General features: G+C 36.4%; 2 protein-coding genes across 7 annotated transcripts; both read left to right on the forward strand.

Annotated features, from left to right (window-relative positions):
• The first annotated feature begins 967 nt into the window (after positions 1-967).
• Positions 968-3,501, forward strand: LOC112520492 (annexin-like protein RJ4). Its single transcript, XM_025128933.1, has 6 exons — positions 968-1,040; positions 1,358-1,503; positions 1,971-2,189; positions 2,289-2,501; positions 3,101-3,190; positions 3,298-3,501. The coding sequence occupies exons 1-6, from the start codon at positions 968-970 to the stop codon at positions 3,499-3,501; spliced, it is 945 nt and encodes a 314-aa protein (XP_024984701.1).
• A 2,993-nt stretch (positions 3,502-6,494) lies between these two features.
• LOC112520388 (integrator complex subunit 9 homolog) lies at positions 6,495-19,781 on the forward strand. Of its 6 annotated transcripts, none has more exons than XM_025128765.1 (15): positions 6,506-6,603; positions 7,000-7,094; positions 7,340-8,539; positions 8,808-8,946; positions 15,333-15,354; positions 15,464-15,719; positions 15,822-16,036; positions 16,321-16,650; positions 16,761-16,971; positions 17,085-17,177; positions 17,272-17,363; positions 17,710-17,827; positions 17,952-18,037; positions 18,931-18,982; positions 19,078-19,781. In XM_025128765.1, the coding sequence occupies exons 3-15, from the start codon at positions 8,531-8,533 to the stop codon at positions 19,585-19,587; spliced, it is 2,133 nt and encodes a 710-aa protein (XP_024984533.1). In that variant the 5' UTR covers positions 6,506-6,603; positions 7,000-7,094; positions 7,340-8,530; the 3' UTR covers positions 19,588-19,781. The 6 variants fall into 6 exon arrangements, with proteins under 6 accessions (XP_024984531.1, XP_024984533.1, XP_024984535.1 ...); XM_025128767.1 differs by having other exon boundaries at positions 8,808-8,942; positions 15,333-15,719; positions 19,078-19,270; positions 19,562-19,781; XM_025128762.1 differs by having other exon boundaries at positions 8,808-8,942; positions 15,333-15,719.
• Positions 19,782-22,080: the final 2,299 nt, after the last annotated feature.

Raw genomic sequence — 22,080 nt, forward strand, 5'->3', positions numbered from 1 at the left:
CTTAGAATATAGGGCATCGAAATAGACTTCATACTATAAACCATTAATAGACATTTTTAGACTACAGATTATTAAACATGACTTTTAAAAATATGTACCAAATTGACAATCGAATGGAATTATGTTTCCTTTATACACATCCTTTTAAAAGGTTAAATCAAATACATTAACCACTTGGGTTGTGATGAATTGGTTAAACCTCGTGACGATATAGTGGAAATCTCATCTTTCATGGGTTGGAATCTAAACGCTGTCAAAACTCTTGTGATCATGAATGTTCACATGTAATGGCTCTAGACCTTTCTTAGTCTGATATGCATAAACGAACCCTAATACCTACCGTTACAAACACTCATCATTTGTTAGTCCATAATTTCTCTAAGATTTACAATGATATATAATCTTAATCAAGAAACAACCAATTCAAAACTTGTTAAATTTCTTGTAATCATTTCTTTACAAGTCCATTGTTTTTGCATAAACAATCTTTTTATCTATTTTATTCTCTTTTTTTTTATTAACCTGGATATCCAATCCGCTATGCGAGCCCACTAATCTCAGGGCGACCACCTGTTTTGCAGATAGCCCGGAATCACCATATTTAAACCTCCATGGCCACAATGAGATTTTTATTTCTCATTGGATTTGAACCTGGAACCTGTTACTTTTGACCGTATTGGAGCCAAACTCAAACCAATCAGACACCACTCTTATGGTTTGTTTATTTTATTTTTGAGATGGAAGAAGTTTGTTTTGTTTTTAGGAAAAGAGGTAGCAACAAGTGAAGAAACCAAAGCAAAGACTGAAAAATGGGCGTTAACTTCAACATAATTAACTTCACTATAAATTGAATCAACCATTGTCTGAATGAACCCAAATTAATTAAACCCAAACATATACATATATATATATATATATATATATATATATATATAGAGAGAGAGAGAGAGATAGAGAGAGAGAGAGAATGGCCACCCTTATTGCCTTTGAAGATGTCTCTCCTGCTGCCGATGCTGAACTCCTACGAAAGGCTTGCCATGGTTTAATTCTTCTCCCTATCTAAGATCTCTTTGTTACATATTATTACTTGTTAGAACCCGGCAATACACATATCTTAAACCAAAGAGCCTTTGGCCTAGCAGTATCGTAGTCATTGGTCTCCTAGGAAGTTAGGGGTCCAAATCTCACCAAATGTGAGGAAAGTGTGTGAGTTTATTTGTTGCATTTCCCGTATATAAATATTATATACTTCAAAAGAAAAATACAGATATCTCGATCTTGAAGTCAGGAACTCGATATTTCATTTGATTTTACGTCTATCTCGATATGATTTTTAGTTTTGTATTTGATTATGAAGGATGGGGGACTGATGAGAAGAGTGTAATATCGATATTGGGGCATAGAAATGCAATTCAAAGGAAATTGATAAGAGAAGCTTATCAAGAACTTTATCAAGAAGATCTTGTTAAGCGTCTTGAGCATGAACTCTCCGGTGATTTTGAGGTATTCATCTTCTTTTCTCTTCCAATCTTGTATTTCTGTATACTGAGTTTCAGCGAGAAGCTATTGCAACGATATGTCGTCTCTATAAACGATTTCTGTCGATAAATTGGCTTTTAGCGATGATAAAAGTCGTTGCTAAAACCCCTATATATTTTTTGTGAGTATCTGTACGTGGTTACCTTGACTGATCTTACGGGCTGTAAAGTTAACAACCAAGAAAACCTCCGGTTAGGATAGGAGGGGACTCAAACAGGTGACTAATGGGAACAATACACAAGACCACACGATTGTTTGGTCATATAAATTTAAATCATGTAAAATAATTTATTAGGATATTTAGATGTATCTGATGTCTTATGAAGCCGATTGTAGTGAATCCAAAGTCTTACCAATTGATACCACGGAGGGTATGTTGTTTGGGCATGTGTCTTTATAAATAAAATACGTATCGCGATTGATTCATGTAGAGAGCAGTGTACCGATGGAATTTGGAACCGGCGGATCGGGATGCAGTGCTGGCAAACGTGGCACTACGGAAAGAAAACCGCGATCATAGGGTGATCATCGAACTAGCGTGCACTCTATCTCCTGAAGAGCTTTTTTCTGTCAAGCGTGCTTACCAATGCCGCTACAAACGTTCGTTGGAAGAAGACATTGCTTCCCATACCTCTTCAGATCTCCGAAAGGCAAGTTCTTCGGTCTATTTCTTCGATTAATTTACGAGGCCTATTCTGGAAAATGGGTGTGTTTAAGTGTTTTGAAACTTTCTCTGAATAATGTTACAGCTACTGGTGGGGTTGGTGAGCATACATAGGTACCAAGGCGATGAAGTGAACTTGAAATTGGCGAATTCGGAATCGAGCATTCTTCGGAATGCCATTGAAGAAAAGACGTTTAACCACGAAGAAATCCTCCGAATTGTCACGACAAGGAGCAAGCCACAACTCATGGCTACTTTGAATCGCTACAAAGATGAACATGGATGTACCATCACCAAGGTACACATAAATTTCAACCGTACCACAACAAAAAGGGCTTTATAGGACCCTCAAGTACCGTCCTTAGGGGTTCCAATAAAGTACTTCACAGTACTTTTAAGTTTATGGCTAACTGACTGTGCATCCTATGTAATTAATGGTGTTGGTTGTTTGGTTGGTTTACCATTAAGTTCTGTATAGATAGAGTTGCATGTGTGGACTAACCTATCTGTGTAGATATATTAAAAATGTTTTTTGTTTGAGAAAGTTTTTTCATAGATGGAAGGAGCTTGTTTTTTATTGGAAGGTGCAGTTTTAGAAAAAAAACTTCGCTTTCTGGATAAAACTCTCCCCTAGAAACTTACTGAATAAGTCACTTTCTATATCATTAAGCCACCACTAAACAGTAATGTATAATGTATAGTACTTGTGGAGTCGTTTTAACAACTTATTTTAATGCTATTATGTGTAACTCATATGTTGGTCGTATAAATTTAAGTCATATTGAATCCTTTGAAGACAACTAGAGATCTCATTTTGTTGTAATGTCTCTTCGATTGTGATTTCTAACCGTTAATCACATAAAGACTTTGTATTTCGGTTGCTGAAACTTATGACAGCACTTGAAGGACGATTCAGCTGATGAATACACAACGACACTCCGTACGACGATCAGATGCATGAGTGACCCTATTAAGTACTTTGAAAAGGTAAGTTTCGTTGTAAACTTTCTTATGACCCCCTCTAAGTGACCCCGTTTCTTGTTGAATTATCAACGTTATCTCTAGATTGTAATACCATTTATACTTACTTGTAGGTGATTCGAAATGCGATAAAAAGGAACGGGACAAACGAAGATGCACTGACTCGTGTGATTGTTACACATGCCGAGAAAGACCTGAAAGAGATCATGGAACAGTATTACAAGAGGAACAGCGTGCCACTCGATCAGGCTGTCGCAAAGGAAACCTCGGGGCATTACAAACGCTTTCTTCTCGCATTGCTTGGGAAGGAAAATTAGCTTACGACATCGGTGTCTCGGGTTTGATCTTCGTGTATGATATTGTTTTATGTTTAACATTTGAAGACATTTATGTTGTTTGTAACTTTGTATGTGTTGCTGGGTACCATCCTCCGAAATAATTAATTTACATTTCGTATTCGTATCCCCAAACTGGTATCTAACCAAGTCTATTTTCAAATGCTTAGTCAGGGACGGACACAGAAATTTTTGCAAACGATGGCATCATTTGACTATAAGAAACAAATAGAGGGATCTTTTTTTAAACGGTGACATCATTTAACTAAGAAAATGACACTAACAAAATTCGAACTCGGGTCTGAGGTGGAAAAAATCCTTGCAAACCAACTATACCAAAGAAAAGTTATTCTCATTATAGCTTCAAAATACATCATGTGGCACACAACAAATTAATACGATGACACTTTTCACGAAGATAATCTTTTTTACACTAGGACGGATGAATAATACGATGGCACGGACCACTCTAAATTGGGTCCGTCCCTGCATAGTGTACGACTGTTAGCTGATGATCTCATAAATCTGCTTGGGATTTTGCCCAACTTTTGATTATTCATTATTACTTGGACATTTTATGCATATATCGCCATAACTACTTGAAAATACATGTCATTTGTGCTTATCTAAATTTTCAAGTTTAAATCATAAAATAGTATTGCTTTGAATCCATGTACATGAGGTTTTATTGTTTTGATCAAGAGAGAAATTTTGATGTTCTCTTCTTGAAACCTTTGATTATGTCAAACGATGAGTTTTGATGTTCTCGTTTTGAAGCCATTGAGTTTGGTCAACTGAGGAGTTTCAATGTTCTCAACCCGGACCATTTGTTTATAGCAAGCAAGTATCTTGAAATCTTGGAGAGTAAGCATTAAGGTTGTTTGATGTCCTTGAAGTGAAACTCGACAACTTTGATACGTGACTTACTGTGTTCCACCACATCCAATGGAAACAAGTTCTCTGTCATCGAAAGACGTTATTTGATATTTTTTTTAAAATAGTGGATTTTTAAAAAGATGTTGGTTTAAAATGTAGACATTATTTCAATTGTGAACATTGTCATTTTTAGAACATTCGTTTAGTTTTAGCGTTTTCTTATTGTCAATATAAAATGTTTGAACTCAGTGAGTTTGAAACCTAACACTTTTTTTGTCGGCGTGTGCATGAGGTCCATGTGAGGTTTAGTATTAGCAATACTTGTGAAGAGTTAAGTGCTAGTTAGAGGCTCAAGAAGGATTTAGCTTTTTAGGACGTCTTCTATATTTTGGAGATTTCGACTTTTATTGGGTTTTAGTATACACTCGTTCCTATCCTAAACCTAGTGAAAGGTTAGGTTTGTAATTTATTAATTTAAATCCTTAAATTTCCATGTTAGGTAATCCGAGTGTTATCCATTAAAAAGGAATATATTCTTCAATTGATGTAATATAGAAATTTTAAATTAGTCGCTATTTTCCAAATTTTGGGTGTTTCATTTATGCATCATTTCAAACATAAATATGTGGGTTTCGAAGTTAATGATAGTCATTTAGACAAATTAACTTATGCAATTTGTATAGTCAGGTGCAGATATATCTCTACAATGACTACAGTTTCATTTCTCTAATACTTCAAAACAGGTAAAAGGAATCGAACTGAGTGGTTGAACTACAAAGACCACAACATAGGACTTGTTTACGTTTATTTGGTATCTTTTGTATGGTCGTTGATAAGAATACCGTAACGAAAAGATTTTGTTATAATAAATGATTTAGAATAGTTGTTTTGCTTAAATAGTTAGGAACATTGTTTTACATGTGACAATTGGTCGTTTTTCTTACATAAATTAGATATTGTTATTGTTTTTTGGTTGTTTTGTAAGTGCTTACCCGATTAAGCATCTGCTAAACGACCCTAAATCATCCAAAAACAAACTCTAATACCAAAACTCAACCAAATCAACCCAAATTCATTTGTGTGTGTTGGTCGATGAAAGTGTGAAGCCACAACAGAGAAGAGAGCAACTATTGTTCGATAAAGGTGTAGACCCAAAACAAAGAAAGTTGTTTGATTGATGAAGGTGTGAAACCAAAAGCATAGAAGAAAGTTTTGGTCGACGAAGGTGTGACCCAAATCTATTGTCGAACCCACAGTTGTCAGTTGATGAAGGTGTGAACCAAAAAACTAAACAACTACGAGTTTCAGTTCACCGGAAAAACATATTTGGACCAGTGAAGGGAGAGAGGCTTGGGTCGAAGATGGAGGTTTCAAGTCCGAGATGGTGTCCAGAAATGGGGGTTGGCAGGCGATGCTGCGAGGGGAGAGCAGGGGTTTCATACAAGGTGATGGTAGGCGGAAAAATGGTCTCACGTTGCAGGGCTCTTCATCTATGGCGTGGGATTGGGGTAGGAATGGTTATTATATAGTAAGAGTGAATTACGTTTTTGGTCCTTGTGGTATGATAAAATTTATGACTAACATCGTTATACTTTATTGTTTATGGTAATGCTTGATATGATATTCAATTTGTTATAGTCATGGTTCTTTTTAATAACAAAGAGTTAATAAAAAATCTGTTAACTCGGTTGAGTTAAGTGACATTTTGGTCTTTTAGGATGCGTTAAAGTGTGGATACTGTCAAAAGTACCAGGAGGTCTCAAGGTGTGGATACTGTCAAAAGTATCAGGAGGTCTCAGGTTCAAATTGAAGGAGGAATAAAAATCCTCTTGTGAACACGGAGGTTCAAATGCGACGACTCCGGACTATCTGCAAAACAGGTGGTCGTCTTGGGATTAGTCGGCTCTTATAACGAGTTGGATATCTAGGTTAACAAAAAAAAAGTGTGGATATTGAATTGAAGAGGACATAATATACAAAAATATTCTGAAAAAACATGTTAACGGTTCAAGAGGTTTTTTTTAAAACAAACGGGCCCTGGAAGAGCTAAAACCTCTGACCAGTGATAGCCTAAACCCTTCACGGACTCTTACTAGCATACGATATAGCGTCTCAAGCTGATAACCTAAACTTTATCGATCTCTCATGCCATATTGATCTCTCGCTCGATTTCAAGCTGTCGATCTCAGCAAATCGTCTCTCCAAAAGGTATGTCGATCTCCTGATTTTAAACTCACATCGTTCGATCGCCTTTTTATATATGTTTTGATCGTCCTTATGATTTTTTGAAGATCTTTGCCATTGAACCAAATCTATCTCCCTGTGTTCTTTTTCTCCCTCTCTTTCATCTTGATGGACTCGCTTGTTTTTCTACGTGCTCGCTTGGGTTTGTTTTTCTACATGGTTATCATATGGGTGTTTGAGTTCCACAATCTGCTCGTATCATGCTTTCTAATTAGTTTCTGTTTTAGTTGACTGAACATGGCTCAAAACATCATAATGTGTTTGTGTTCAAGATTCTGAATTAGGGTTATTGTGGTTGGAAACTGTTTCATACTCTGTGTGGGTTTTTAGAAATTTATGATGTTTTTGGGATTTTTGCAGCATTCGGATCCAATTGGAAGATTATAGGTGGTCTTTTGGTTTGAAACAGAAGCCATAGTGGGAGCAGCAGGCCTGTTAAACTCCTTGGATTAGAGGTGGTCTCTTATTCCTCCAAAAGAAGATTATTGTTTTGGTCTTGGATTAGTTGATCATTTGCCTGAAACTGTAGAAATTTGAACTAAAAACATAGAACAAGATTGATTTTTTCGGACAGCTTTTGAGCTCTGAATTAAATTATAAACACAATGGGTTTCTTTATGCCATTACTGATGCATAGATTCTTTATTGAGATTCTTTATGCCATTATTGATTTTAGATATATTTTTGTGTTGATGTATAGATTCTTGAGATAAACTCAACTTTCACCTTTATTCTTGGCAAGTGTTCTTCTCTCTTACACTTGCAAATTCAAGTGTTCTTTGACAACTGCTTCAGATCTCAGTTCAGAATCAGAGGTAAATCGTAAATCATTTTATAAGTTCAAATATTTTTTAACCAAAAGAAGTTGGCGAAGGATATTGTTTATTATCGTGTTCGGATCATTTTCTACTTCAATTGGCCATGCATTTTTATTGTTTGGTAAATAAAAAAAATGTGATTCAGCTTCTGTAAATTGTTTGGTAAATAAAAAAATACCGGTTGATCTTCAGTTTGGATGTGATTTTCCATTTTCCATACACAGTTCATTGAAAAGATTAATGTTTTTAACTTTTTTTAGAACTTAGAAGGTAATATTGTATGATTATTTTGTAAATTGTTTGGTAAATGGAAAATCACCAACACTGATCTTTGTTTCCACTCCGGTTGTTGGTCACTCACCTAGCCAAATGTCTCTGGTTTCTGACTTTTTTTACTGGAACCATTTTTCTATTTCTTCTTGTTGAACTCAATGGTCTTTTGGAGCCAGGACTTTGGTGCTAGATGTTTGCCCAAATGCATAAAAAAGTTGTGGTTCCTTGGCATAAAAGGGGCTCATGGCTGAATAGAAAAAGGTTAAGGTGAGTGCTTTGGGTACATAAACCAAATCACCATGATGTACACTATAGCACTAGGAACATTGATTGACTTAACCACAAGGGTTGTGGCATAGTGGTTGAGGCACAAGGGGACGTGGTGGAATATCTTATCTGCCTTGGGTTCAATTCCAGGCGTCCACAAACAATTGTGGCCTCTGAGTTTATTGGGGCTGATGTAATACAGTCACAGTTTGCCGGGATTAGTCTGGACATAGCCTGTGACACCCTTCCAAAAGAGAACGTTGATTGACTTGCAATACCCTGATACCACCGTCTTTCTCACTTCCATTCCCATGACACCCTTTCTCTCTATAATCCTTCCTGTTCATCTGATTTAATTCTCATTTAACTTTCTTACTTTTTTAAAGTAAAAAACATGTATATGCGGCAAATACTCATACACACTCCTCACCTTTGGTGAGGTTTGAACCTTGACCTCCTGGGAGGCTGGGTTCTACAGGTAACCCAGGTACCGCTGGGCCAATGACCCTTTGGAACTTTCTTACTTATTAGTCATGGTGGAGGTATGTGGTGTTTTGATAAAAGTGTGGGGAGAAGGGTGCTCTTTTCTAATTATGAACATGGAAATTTCTAACTGAGCTTGATTGTGAGAAAAGCATGACTATTAGGGTGCCAATTATTCTGATTTCAAGGTGGGAAACAAAAGTTTGAAATGAATGTGAAGGATAAGGACCATATATGTTAGTTGTCACTATTTTACTGTTTTCTATTTTGCTTATATATAATCTGACCTGATTATCGAGTTATGATTTTGGTTGTTGGTATTTGCAGGGTGTGACCAACTGGTTCTTTTTTGACAAGAGAAATACGACATTTGATAGATTGGTTTCTTCAAATCTGGTCCTTATTGAGCCGCACCCACTTGTAGCAATATCCCAATTGATTGGAAGTCTCATATCCTATGAAGTTTGTACGATTCTTTCTTCTCTCTCACTCTATGTGTTTTTGTGTATGTTTAGTATCACAGACACAATATTGGGAAAACACTCAGTTATGGGGCTAAATGCTTCACTTTATTAATGCCACCAGAGGGCTACTTAAATACACGTACAGGGAAGGAAAAACTAACAGAAACAAAGAACAAACTCCTAGTCTATAGGAGGGGACTGNAGTCTATAGGAGGGGACTGGAACAATTCAAAATAAACAAACTCTTCCTGTAAAACAGGAACTTATTCACGTGATCATATTTGACCCACTCCAACATACCTTCTCCTAAACTAAAGACTCTCAACTTTAGTTTATCTCAGTTGCTTCCAACACACCCAACATAGCTCRCAGCTTCTCATACTGATCAACCTTCAACGGTTTTGTCATGATGTCTGCTACTTKAGCTGAAGTGTTACAGTACTTCAACTCTATTGTTCCATCATTCACCAAATCACGAAGGAAAAAATACCTCACATCTATGTGCTTGCTTCGATTGTGCATAACCGCATTTTTCGAAAGCTTTATAGTTGACATGTTATCACAATTAATAACAGTACCTTCTTCCTGAGTCAGACCAATGTATTCAAACATTCTTCTTAGCCATACAACTTGACACGCACATGCTGTGGCAGCTACAAACTCTGCTTCAGTAGTCGAGAGGGTTACAATTGGTTGTCGTTTGGAAGACCAAGYAATTGCAGCCCCACTCAGAAAACATACACAACCTGAAGTGCTTCTTCGATTGTCATGATCACCAGCATAATCACTATCAGAATATGCCACTAAAAGAACGCTACCTCCTTTCTTATAAAAAATTCCAAGTTCTTTAGTCCCCTGGATATATCGAAACAATTTCTTCATCGCTGCCATGTGTTGTTCAGTTGGAGCCTCCATATAACGACACAATTGACCAGCAACAAACATTATATCTGGACGCGTTGCTGCCAGGTACATGATACAGCCCACCATTTGTTTGTAGATTGTTGCATCAACAAACCCACTTTGATCATCCTTCACCAACTTGCAGCCCGGAACCATAGGAATCTTTACACCATTGCAGTCTTTCATGTTGAATCGTTCGAGTATTTCACGAGCATACTTTCGCTGATTGAGATGAATACCATCTTCACTTTGTATAACCTCTACACCCAGAAAATATCGCATTTCTCCTAGATCTGACATCTCGAACTCAGATTTCATCGACGCCTTGAATTCCTCAATTACTTCGAGTGTACTTCCTGTTATAATTAAATCATCTACATAGATAGAAACRATTAAGAAAACATTTTCCTTAGCTGATTTAACAAACAGGGTCGGCTCAAATGGACACTTTTTGAAGCCTTCCTTAAGAAAGTAGCCTTCAATTTTCCCGTACCAGGCCCTCGGAGCCTGGTTTAAACCATATAGGGCCTTTTTCAATCGATAGACATTTCCTTCATTACCTTGTACTTCATAACCTTGGGGTTGTTCTACATACACAGTCTCTTCCAAATCACCATACAAAAAAGCACTCTTTACCTATGCTGTCAAAATCGCGATATATCGCCGATATATCGCCGATATATCGCCGATATATCGGATATCGCTCGTAGGAAAAAAATCGGACATGAAATATCGGTCAAAATATCGGGAACGATATTATCGGCGATATTTAACGATATTTAGCGATATTTTAGTGATAAAATCGGTCCGATATTCCGATTTTTACAAGGGTTAAAATTTGGCACAAGCACAATAGTCAAAATGGGTGATAGAGAAGAGAGACCTGTCGCTGGCTCTGGCTCTGGCTCTGGCTCTGGCTCTGTCGTTGGCTAAGTTGCTGTCGCTGGGCAGTGGCTTGGCTATGTTGTATCGATTACAAGAAAAACAGAGGAGATCGAGAAGAGAGACCGAGAGAGAAAAGAGAGAGACCGAGAGAGAAAAGAGAGACGACGTGAGAAGAAGAAGTCGTAGACAGTACTGTTGAGAAAGTCTTATTCAGACCTAATTTACTAAGCAGCCCAAAAAATAAGGCCCATGGAATAAAAAAAAAAGCCCAAATTTTAACCCTTATAAAAATTTTATGTTAACTCTAATTAATGCATATTATATATATAATTCTAAGAAATATTATGTTAACCGCTATTTCCGATATATCACCGATATATCGAATATCGGTCCTGACCGATATTTTGTATTTTGACCGATATAACAGCATAGCTCTTTACATCTAATTGATGAACTTTCATACCTCGTTGTGCTGCAAGTGCAAAAATGCTTCTGATTGTATCCCATCTAGCCACTGGAGCAAAAACTTCAGAGTAATCAATCCCTTGCCTTTGAACATACCCCTTTACCACGAGTCGAGCCTTGTATTTATCGATCTTCCCATCCTTGTCTAGCTTAGTTTTGAAGACCCATTTCACACCAATTGTTGTTGCACCTGCTGGCAAATCGCATAATTCCCAGGTGTTGTTTCTTTCAATTGACTCGATCTCCTGCTTCATTGCCTGTATCCAACACTCGTCTTGCGCARCTTCTTGATAGTTGGTTGGTTCCGATAAAGAAGAAAACATAGCAACGTTTTCCCTTTGTTCTTCAACATCTTCTCCACTGACATAATCTTGCATCCAAGACGGTGCTTTTGTTGCTCTCCTTTTCTTCTTTCAACAATACTGCTTGTAACTGGATTAGTGTTTGAAGGCCCGCTTTCATTTATATTCGACGTCCCATCAGCGTTATTAGCCCTATTTAGTTCATTCGATGGGCTATTAACAACATCTGAGGTAWTTGGCCCATCTTCATCACTCCCCTGCTCATCTTTATCTTCCCACTCCAGGTCGGTAGGGTTGATCACTGATTGCTGTATCCAATTCCAGGAAGCATCTTCTTCAAATACAACRTCTTTACTCACAATAATCTTYTTGTTGGAAGGGTCATAGAGTCTATATGCTTTGGACTCTTCACTAACCCCAAACAAGACACACTTTAAGCTTCTGTCATCCAGCTTCAACCTTCTTTCCTTAGGAATATGAACGTGAGCAATGCATCCAAATACTCTRAAATAACWTACAGATGGTTTTCGAYCACTCCACTTTTCTTCTRGTGTGCAATTTTCAAGAGCTGCAGTAGGACTTCGATTGAGTACATGTACGCACCAGTTGGTAGCTTCAGGCCAGAAAATCTTTGGAACCTTCCTTGCACTCATTACACTTCGCACCATATTTATCAGAGTTYRGTTTTTTCTCTCTGCCACGCCATTTTGATGTGGTGTGTAAGCTGCAGTGAGTTGTCTTTGTATGCCATTGTCTTCACAGAACACTTTRAACTCACTGGAATTGWATTCACCTCCTCTGTCGGTCCTCAAACATTTAATCTCAACTCCTGCTTCTTTTTCAACCAAAGCTTTAAACTTCTTAAAAGTGTCTAAAGCTTGTGATTTTTCTGTCAAAAAATAACTCCAACACTTTCGTGAGAAATCATCAATAAAGATAATAATGTACCAACTTAGGCTCGTCGATTGAGGGGTGATGGGTCCACAAATATCTGAGTGGACAAGCTGAAGTTGTTGGGTTGCCCTCCATGAACATGTTTTAGGAAATGATTCTCTGGTTTGTTTTCCTACCAAACAGTCCGAACAAGTTCCACCTTCGACATTAATCCTTGGCAGCCCCCTCACCGGATCCTTATCATGCAGCACCTTTAAGCTCTTGTTGTTGATATGCCCGAATCTTTGATGCCAAAGACGAGTAGTGTCATCAGTTTCTGTTTTGTGACATTCATCAATGCCACTTGGTCTAGCCTTGATCATAAACATTCTGTTTGAGGACATTTGAACCCTTGTGATCAGCCCCTTTTTTGGACGGTATATGCTGCAAAAACCATTCTTAAGCAAGATCTCTATTCCCCTTTCTTGGACTTGGCCAACACTGATCAAATTGTTCATGAGATCTGGGACATAGTACACATCATTCAACATGTGAATCACACCTTCAAAGTCGAGACGAACATTCCCTTTTCCCATGACAACCATACGAACATCATTTCCAAGTCGCACATTATTACGGTAAGATTCATCCAAGGTACTAAACCATTTTCTTTCACCTGTCATATGATTGGAACAACCCGAGTCAAAGAACCAATTCCATTGTTTTGTCGAGCCACCTTTATCCACTTGAGCCATCAACACCATCTCCTCTGTATCATTATGTTCCACATAATTARCATCCTTCTCCCAATCTGGACATTCATTTTGGAAATGTCCAAGTTTGTGGCACCTGTAACATTCTATCCTACTTCTATCGAATGAAATTCTGCCACGACCTCTTCCTCCTCGACCGCCTCGTCCTCTTCCCCGTCCACGAGAGGGTRACCCAGTTGATATCTTCAGAAYMTGTTCATCATCTTGCTGCCCAATCATACGTTGTTCATGGACAAGAAGACTTCCATGGAGTTCATCGATTGTCATGGTATCGAGGTTGTTGGATTCCTCAATAGAACAAACAACATAGTTAAATTTCGGGCTCAATGAACGTAGTACCTTAGCAACAACAGCRCCTGAAGTTAACGGGTCGCCATTTGCCTTCATTTTGTTCACGATCGTCAAGGTCCGGGCTAAGTAAGTATCGACCTTTTCACCGTCTTTCATGGACAGAAGTTCATACTCTCTTCTTAAGGCCTGCAACTGAGCTCTTTTCACCTTTGTAGAGCYCTCATATTTCTGTCGCATTGAATCCCAGATGCYCTTTGAAGTGCTCTTATCCAAGATTGTTTCCAAGATCTCCCTTTCAATAGCTTGGAACAGAAAATTCTTCACTTTCAAATCTTTCAGTTTGGCGTCCTCGACCGCCTTTCTCTGTGCTTCACTTGGACTAGCCACGGTCCGTGCCGGAACTCCATTTTCCACCAAATGCCACATTTCCTTGCTCCTTAGGAAATTCTCYATCAGTAAAGCCCAATGATCAAAATGACCATCAAACTTTGGAATGGCAGGTTGCACAAACTTGTCAGAGTTCTCCATCTCTCACTCTCACTCTTACTCTTTGATAATGAAAGAGCTCTTCTAACCTTGCTCTGATACCAAATGTTTAGTATCACAGACACAATATTGGGAAAACACTCAGTTATGGGGCTAAATGCTTCACTATATTAATGCCACCAGAGGGCTACTTAAATACACGTACAGGGAAGGAAAAACTAACAGAAACAAAGAACAAACTCCTAGTCTATAGGAGGGGACTGGAACAATTCAAAATAAACAAACTCTTCCTGTAAAACAGGAACTTATTCACGTGATCATATTTGACCCACTCCAACAGTGTATGTATCTCTCTCTCTCTCTCTCTCTCTCTCTCTATATATATATATATATATATATATATATATGCATGCTTGAAACTCTATAAATTAATGCCATTGGACCATCACAATATATTAATTAAGCGAAATACTAATTAACCGATCAATTAATAATTATGAATTTAAAGATTAATTAATACTTAATAAATTTATAGATAAATAATAATCAAGTTAATGTTTTTCAAATGAAGTACCCAATTTTTATAAAGCAACCTTCAATCCCCAACTTTATTTATATATCCCCAACCTTCAATGTATTTGTTTATTGTTCAATGTACTACTTTATGGACATGATTTGATCTTGTGTTTATATAGAAAATATTTTTTTAATATCCATAAAGTAGTACATTGCACAATATACAAATACATTGAACAATGAAGCATATTGTAATAAATAAAGTGGGGGACTGAAGTTGCCTTAAAAATTGGGTACTTCATTTTAAAAAATATTTCCTTGATCGTAAATTTATGTATAAATTAATTATTAATTTATATATTAATTAATATTTCTATATAAATGCAAGACCAAATCATGCTAACACAGACAATGAAGCATATTGTAAATTTGTAATAAAGCGGCAATCACATTGAAATGTTGAGTAATTTCTTGTTGAGCTATGAGAAAACAACATCAGAAGTATTACAATGATAAGAAAAATCAGAGATGAGATTCAAGGTGATATTGAGTTCAACAGAAAAGAAAAGACAATTGATTCATTTCTCAAGAATCTTCATAAATCATTGTATTATGTAATAAATAAGGAATTATTAATTTATATTTTACATCATAAATAATCTTATAAGTTCAGTGAATTATTAATTTGGCATGTTATCCCTGAGCGAGGGCCAACCAAAAATATTATCTAAGAGAGATTATTAAATAATCGAGTATTAATTAATGAAGTTTCAACTAGTGTGTGTGTATATATTTGTGCATATACATCTATGTATTCTATGCACATGCACATGTCCATGCTACACAAATATTTCTGTGCTCATCTCATTCTTGTCATCTCTTTTGTGTGTGCAGACAAGTTTGAGCCGAACTGGAGGTTACAATCTTCCACCATGCCACATAGTCAACTTATGTGGTTTCCACATCTTATTTGATTGCCCTCTTGACTTATCTGCTCTAACAATCTTCTCCCCAATATCAACTAGTTTATATGAAAAGCTTTATGAAGAGACATCTGCTGGTCCATCTTTCACTTCTTTGGATACACCACTTGTGGGTCCTATGCAAGAAACCAAGAAGCTTCTTGATAGGACCAATTTAATACCTGCAGAACCTTACTATAAAACTGTTGAGAGTCTGCACCTTTGGAATGTTTCTCTGATTGATGTTGTATTGATATCAAGTCCAATGGGGATGTTGGGGTTGCCATTTCTTACTCGCACTGAAGGTTTTTCTGCCAAGGTATCTGAAAATGATATTTTTCTTCATGGATTAGCAATTTAAGTTTCAAGTCTAATACCAGTTTTTGTAAAATTTAGTGTTTTATGTTTTCATTTTAACTAGATATATGCAACTGAGGCAACGGCAAGGCTGAGTCAGTTTATGATGGAGGATCTTATTGCAATGCATATGGAGTTTAAGCAATTTTATGGACCTGAGGAGACTAGTTTCCTTCAATTGTTCAAGTGGGAAGAGCTTGAAGCTCTTCCACCTGCACTGAAAGAGATAGTTCTTGGTAAAGATGGGACGGAGCTTGGTAGTTGGATGCCGTTATACAGGTAACAGTGTAAACTGCAGGATGATTACTTATTTCTGTTTCATTACATGGTTGTATTATCCGGTTTTCTAGATTGGAGATTATATCATCTTGTTACAGAACATGTTGATTTGCCTATGCTGGCATGGTACCATTACATAGCTCTTCCATATGATGATGTGTTATGAACATTGTAGATTGTGTCGTGACTTGAAATTGCTTATCGATCTCCTCTTATGGTGGGTTGTTGAAGTGTATAGGTAATGGATATTTGTGTACAAAGAAATAACTTAAGATTCTTCTCAGTGCAGCTGATGTGAGGGACTGTTTGCGGAAAGTTCAGACTCTTAAATATGCAGAAGAAGCTTGCTATAATGGCACTTTGATCATAAAGGCTTTTAGCTCTGGTTTAGAAATAGGTTCATGCAATTGGACTCTTAAAGGTCCAAAAAGGAATATTTCATATATTTCAAGCTCAGTATTTTCATCTGGAGTTGCAATGGATTTTAATTTCCATGCTCTCCGAGGAAGTGATGTACTTGTATATTCTGATTTCGCTTCATGGAATGGGGTCCATGGTGTTGGAGATGAGAATAATTGCTCCTCTATGGTTACCGACGATTGCTCAACTAAGAGGTATAATTTTTTTTCAAAGAGGGCATCTGTTTTACTTCATTCCCCCCCCCCCCTCAAACGGCTTTTAAGTGGGAAGCATTAATCTTAAATTTGGAGCCAACTTTTGGCAGTGGTAATGAATATACTTGGGAATTGAGTGCTGATTCCTTGCTGAATTTTGATGAGAGCTCTGAAGAAATGGATAAACTGAACTTCATATGCTCATGTTCTATGGATTCTGTTAAAGCTGGTGGTTCTGTTCTAATTCCCATTGGAAGGCTTGCCATTATTTTGCAGCTTTTAGAGTTGTTTGCGTTGCATATTGACTCATCCGATGTGAAGGTATTTTTTTCAATTGCTTTCAAAATGGGAATTGTAGGCATATTTTCGGTTATTGTTGTAAGATGTCCAAATGTATTAAATGTAAGTACCAATACTAAGATGTGTTTTTGTAGGTTCCAATATTTATCATTTCTACTGTGGCAGAGGAATTGCTGGCATACACTAGTATTTTACCAGAATGGTTATGCAAGCATCGACAAGAGAAGGTAATACACATCTTAACTCGGATGTTCAAACTCAAAGTGGTACAAAATTACTTGTACCTGCATTTATAATTATTTTTTTCTGCTGGTCCTGCAGCTGTACTCTGGCAAGCCGGTTTTTGCTCATGAAGAACTCATAAAGGAGAAAAAGATCCACATATTTCCAACAGTTCACTCACATGAATTACTGTAAGATGTAGTTTTATCCTGTGCATTACGTTATCTACTTGTGGAATTTCCCCCTCCGTCCCGAAATAAGTGTCCATATTTCTATTTTGATTTGTCCTAAAATAAGTGTCCTCTTTCAGAAGTAAGTGCATACATTCCGATTATAGCCTTAATTATGAGATGGAGAAATTCAATACTCCCTCTATTATCAAGGGTACAATTGTCACTTTTTTAGTTAAGTAAAAAGTGTAGTAATTACACATTTCTAACATGGTGTGCCTTCTTTATTGTGTGACAGAGGTAGTGCATCCCATTGTCAAAAATCATATACTCAGCGTATTTGGTATTGTTATTTTTATGCATACAGAATGATGTGGCAGGAGCCATGCATAGTAGTTTGTCCTCACTGGAGCTTGAGGCTTGGACCTGTTGTTCATTTACTCCAACGCTGGCATGGGGATCCAAACTCACTGCTAGTTCTGGAGGTTTCTTTGTTCTTCGAACTTTTTATTTTTAATTTTTTTTCTTTTATTCATCTATAATCTAGTTTGATTTTGTGCATGTCTTTTATACCTGTGATCATATACAAGACTAATTATCTGTTTTCAGGAAGGAGTTGACACTGATCTTGCACTCTTGCCGTTCAAGCCTGTAGCAATGAAGGTTTTGGAGTGCTCGTTTCTTTCGGGTTTAAAGTAAGTGATACGTCATCTTCCTTGAAAATATGTTCTAATTAGACACCTGAATGAATTGAGGAATTTTGCTTTCTTTTAGGAACCTTTTCAATCTCCTATTGGCATTCTTGTTCTTGCTCCTAACTATTTTGTCATAAAACTATGGACATTAAGTACTTAGAATGACCAATCCCCTTTGGAAGGGTTCATATGATACCACCTTCTGACCAGTGCGTCCCCACTATACCGGTCCCACAACCATCATAGGGATGTGGTCATAGAACTACATTGCATATAACTACCAAATCCATTGTCAACTTTTCATGCTGTTTTTTCTTTTATTAACTGGTATATATGAGGAAGGCAACTTTATAAGCATTTTGATCTATCATATCTTTTATTAAAACCTACTAAAGTTTTCAATGACCATAACGGTTACAACCACATCACTTGGTGGTTCCATTTGTGTAAACCAATGTTGCTCGTTCTCTATTTTCTGTTCCAGCTCCATTTTCTCTTCATGTCAAGTAAATGGGATCTAAGGGCGCATTTGGTACATGAGACAGTAGCGGATAGAACAAAAACCTGTCCCATGTTTGGTGCGACAGTTAGACTGGGACGGACAAGACTCACAGAAATGGGTGGAACAAAACTCAGAGAGCTTAGACAAGATCGGTAAATTACTAAACTACCCATGCCAAATTAAAACTCATAAACCTTCCAAAAATCTCACTCGCCTACCTGTTCTCACCCCTCTAGTCCTATCCGCATATAGAACGGACCCTGAAGGGACAAATAACATTTACATTTTTAGTAGTTTTTTTTTCTTGTCCAGCATGTTCTGTAGGTTCCTGTCACATGGATCTTTAAAATGGCTACCTTCTTGTTATAAGTTACCACGTTTTGCTTTGTAGGTTGGAGAAAGTTCCACCATTGCTGAAACTGCTACAGCCGAAATTGATTTTGGTAATTTCTTAGCAACCTCTATTCTTTCCTAACGTTTTCAATTCATATTAAAATCTGTTCACTTTCTAATGCATGCTTCCATTCCTCATCCATAGCTCCCGGATCACACAAAACCATGCTTTGCTCCTTTGACCGAATCATTGCCGTGTCTATTTTACCCTGAAAATGAAACACTTCGCCTGCCAAATTCACACAATCTCGCAGAGCTACACATTGCAACAGACTTGGCTTCACAGCTCACTTGGTCAAAGATGAAAAACGATGAATTGACCATCTCGAGATTAACCGGTGAGCTATTTGTGGATAAAGGAAAACACTATTTACTTGCAAAAAAACCGGCAAATCCGCTAGAGATCAGGCCTTTGGTGCATTGGGGTAAGCTTGATTTAGAAAGTCTATTGTTGGCATTAGAGAAATCTGGGGTCAAAGGGTCAATAGAAAAAGTGAGTGGTGATGATGGATATGGATCAAATGTGTTGAATGTATTTGAGCCTGGGAAGGCTTTGATACAAGTGAAAGAAACCAGTACTGTTATTAGTACTGGTGATAAGAGCTTAGCCTCCCTTATTTCTGATGCAGTTCACAGCCTTCTGGATGGTATTTAAGGTGCTTACTTACAACCAGGTTCTCATGGAAACAACTGTTCTGCTCTTTAAGATAGAAGTCAGGTTTGTGTACATTTTATGACCCAGATCCAGTCTCTTGAATGATAAATCATAGTTTTTTTTTGTTAGAGATAATGAGTCGATGAAACTTACCGAATAGTTGTAAACGAAATGAAGGTAAAGAAAGCGATTATATTTATCTGTATCAATTCGTATAAAATGCAAATGATGGTAGCTTTGATTGGTTTTGGACCACCATCTAAGAACTAACCTGTTTCAATACGATCCAATCCAATTTTGTTTGGTCGGTTCTAATTGGATCGGTATACTTAATGCACACCCAATATGTTGTATCAATGGAAATGATGAATCTGTTGGTTCCAAAAGTCATGAGATTTATGAGTTCCATTCTAGTCAACTAATTTGTCTTGATTAACAAAATCTGTTAGAGCAAATAGATAAAATATCTACATTTCTCTATTTTAAAGTATCTATTGTAGATGATCTTACTATTGGTCTTGATTGGGTAATAACTAACACATAAAGTGTTTGTAGATGGGTGTTGAATACAAACACATCAAATTTTCACATTTTAATTTTGTATGTTATATGAAAACAACGAATTACTAATTCGCTAAAGAAACTAGAAAGGCAAGATCTTATCATAAACAATTTGACTGTCGACAAATTTTCTCACAAGAATATACTAACAGAGTATAAGAAGATACTCTTTAAAATGTGAAGAACTGGTATATTCTTCATTTAAATAGAATTTAAAATGGAGAAATTCCAAATCTAGTTAGGGCTAGATAGATCTCAACAACACACTTTCAGATATTGATGTCGAGCTGCCTGAGAAACTATCACTCATAGTTTCTATGAAACGGGTGGTTTGCAGCATTGACAAAAATTGTCTTTTATAGCCATTAATGCATTAAATGTTGCATGTCAACTTGAATGCATATCTTCATAGATTTACTGATCAATCCATGTTTGTACTATTCATTTCAACTTTTTGATATTTTAAAGATATGATGTAGACGTTTGTTGCCCCAACCAATCATTTTTGTATGCAGATGGAGCAGTAAAGAAAACATGGTACCATTAAAATAATATTTTGAAACTTATTTTGGCTGACATGTTCACATACCAGGGCGTGGGTCGATGGAAGTTGGTGAAACAAACTTATTGGTTAAATTTCACTCCAAATTCGACTTGCCAAAACAATATATGTCAAACCGTTTGACTAATCTAGTATTTGTCTTCGTCGACTAGATGCTAATTCAATCTATACCGGTTGTCGAACTTTGCTTTCACTTCAACTAGTCTTGGATTTTGCTGAAGACATTTGTCTTTGAACCAATAGTAAATACAAGAATAAGACATTTACAACTCAAATGCTATTATAATTTTGTGTCCGAAATATGAGAGATATTTCAGATCCCTACAAGATTAAAAAAAATGATCCTTAAATATTTCGGATCCCAAAAACATGTTTCAGATCCTAAATAAATTCGGATCCCATAGATTTCATATTCTTGATGTATTTCAGATACTAAGGATTTTCTGATCCTAAAGATTTTCAGATCCTAAGGATTTTCCGATCCTAATACATTTCGGATCCCATCCGTATACAACTAAGAATTCAATAAAATCGAATGCTTAACTTGTACATCGGAATTTAGACAAAAAAAATCTAAATTTTTAAGTGTTATATCATATGTGTAATCATCAAATCAAATGGTTGAGACCAACACTTGCAATTTCATTTTTAAACCTAACTATTTGAATTATAATCAAATTTGAACTGAAAAAAAATCATAAAGAGAGAATTTTACAATCTTTAATTTTTGAAATTCATAACGATGTATTTTTTTCGAGTAATTTTTTGTACCAAATATTTAAATTAAGAACATGTTTAGTTCAACCCCATGTAATTTCAATTCTATTTTCTTCAAACGTATTTTATTAGTTTCATATTTTCAATTTACATTAAAATCTTACGTCCTGTCTCATTACACGACTAAATTTCTAAAAGACATTTAACAATCTATAGTTTGATTTTTTCTGGTACTCAACGTTGACATAACCCTAACGTGATGTAGGTGAAACTTTACATGTTTTTAAGAATCTTAATCATAAACTGTATTTTTTAAATCATATATCTTTAAATGTAGCTTTTGGAGAGTGTGGATTCAATTGGGATGGTTTGATCTGTTCATTCGTACACTTTTTAAATAATGATCATAAATGATAAATCTCCGTATGTCTATTATCAAACATTCCAATGTTGTTTTTATTGTAAAAAATCATATACAAATTAGACTCGTTCCTAATATTTCATAGTGCTTGGGCGTATATCAGGGGTCCTTGATAAGTATGATAAAATAAATTCAATAAGTGTTTTTCATTAGTAAAAAACTGAATGCAAGAAATGTTAATAATTCATGGACGAAAGAAATCTTGTCTTTCTTTATAATAGATAAGAAAGTG

This window comes from Cynara cardunculus (assembly GCF_001531365.2).
Source record: "Cynara cardunculus var. scolymus isolate 2C chromosome LG 10, CcrdV1, whole genome shotgun sequence".
NCBI lineage: Eukaryota > Viridiplantae > Streptophyta > Magnoliopsida > Asterales > Asteraceae > Cynara > Cynara cardunculus.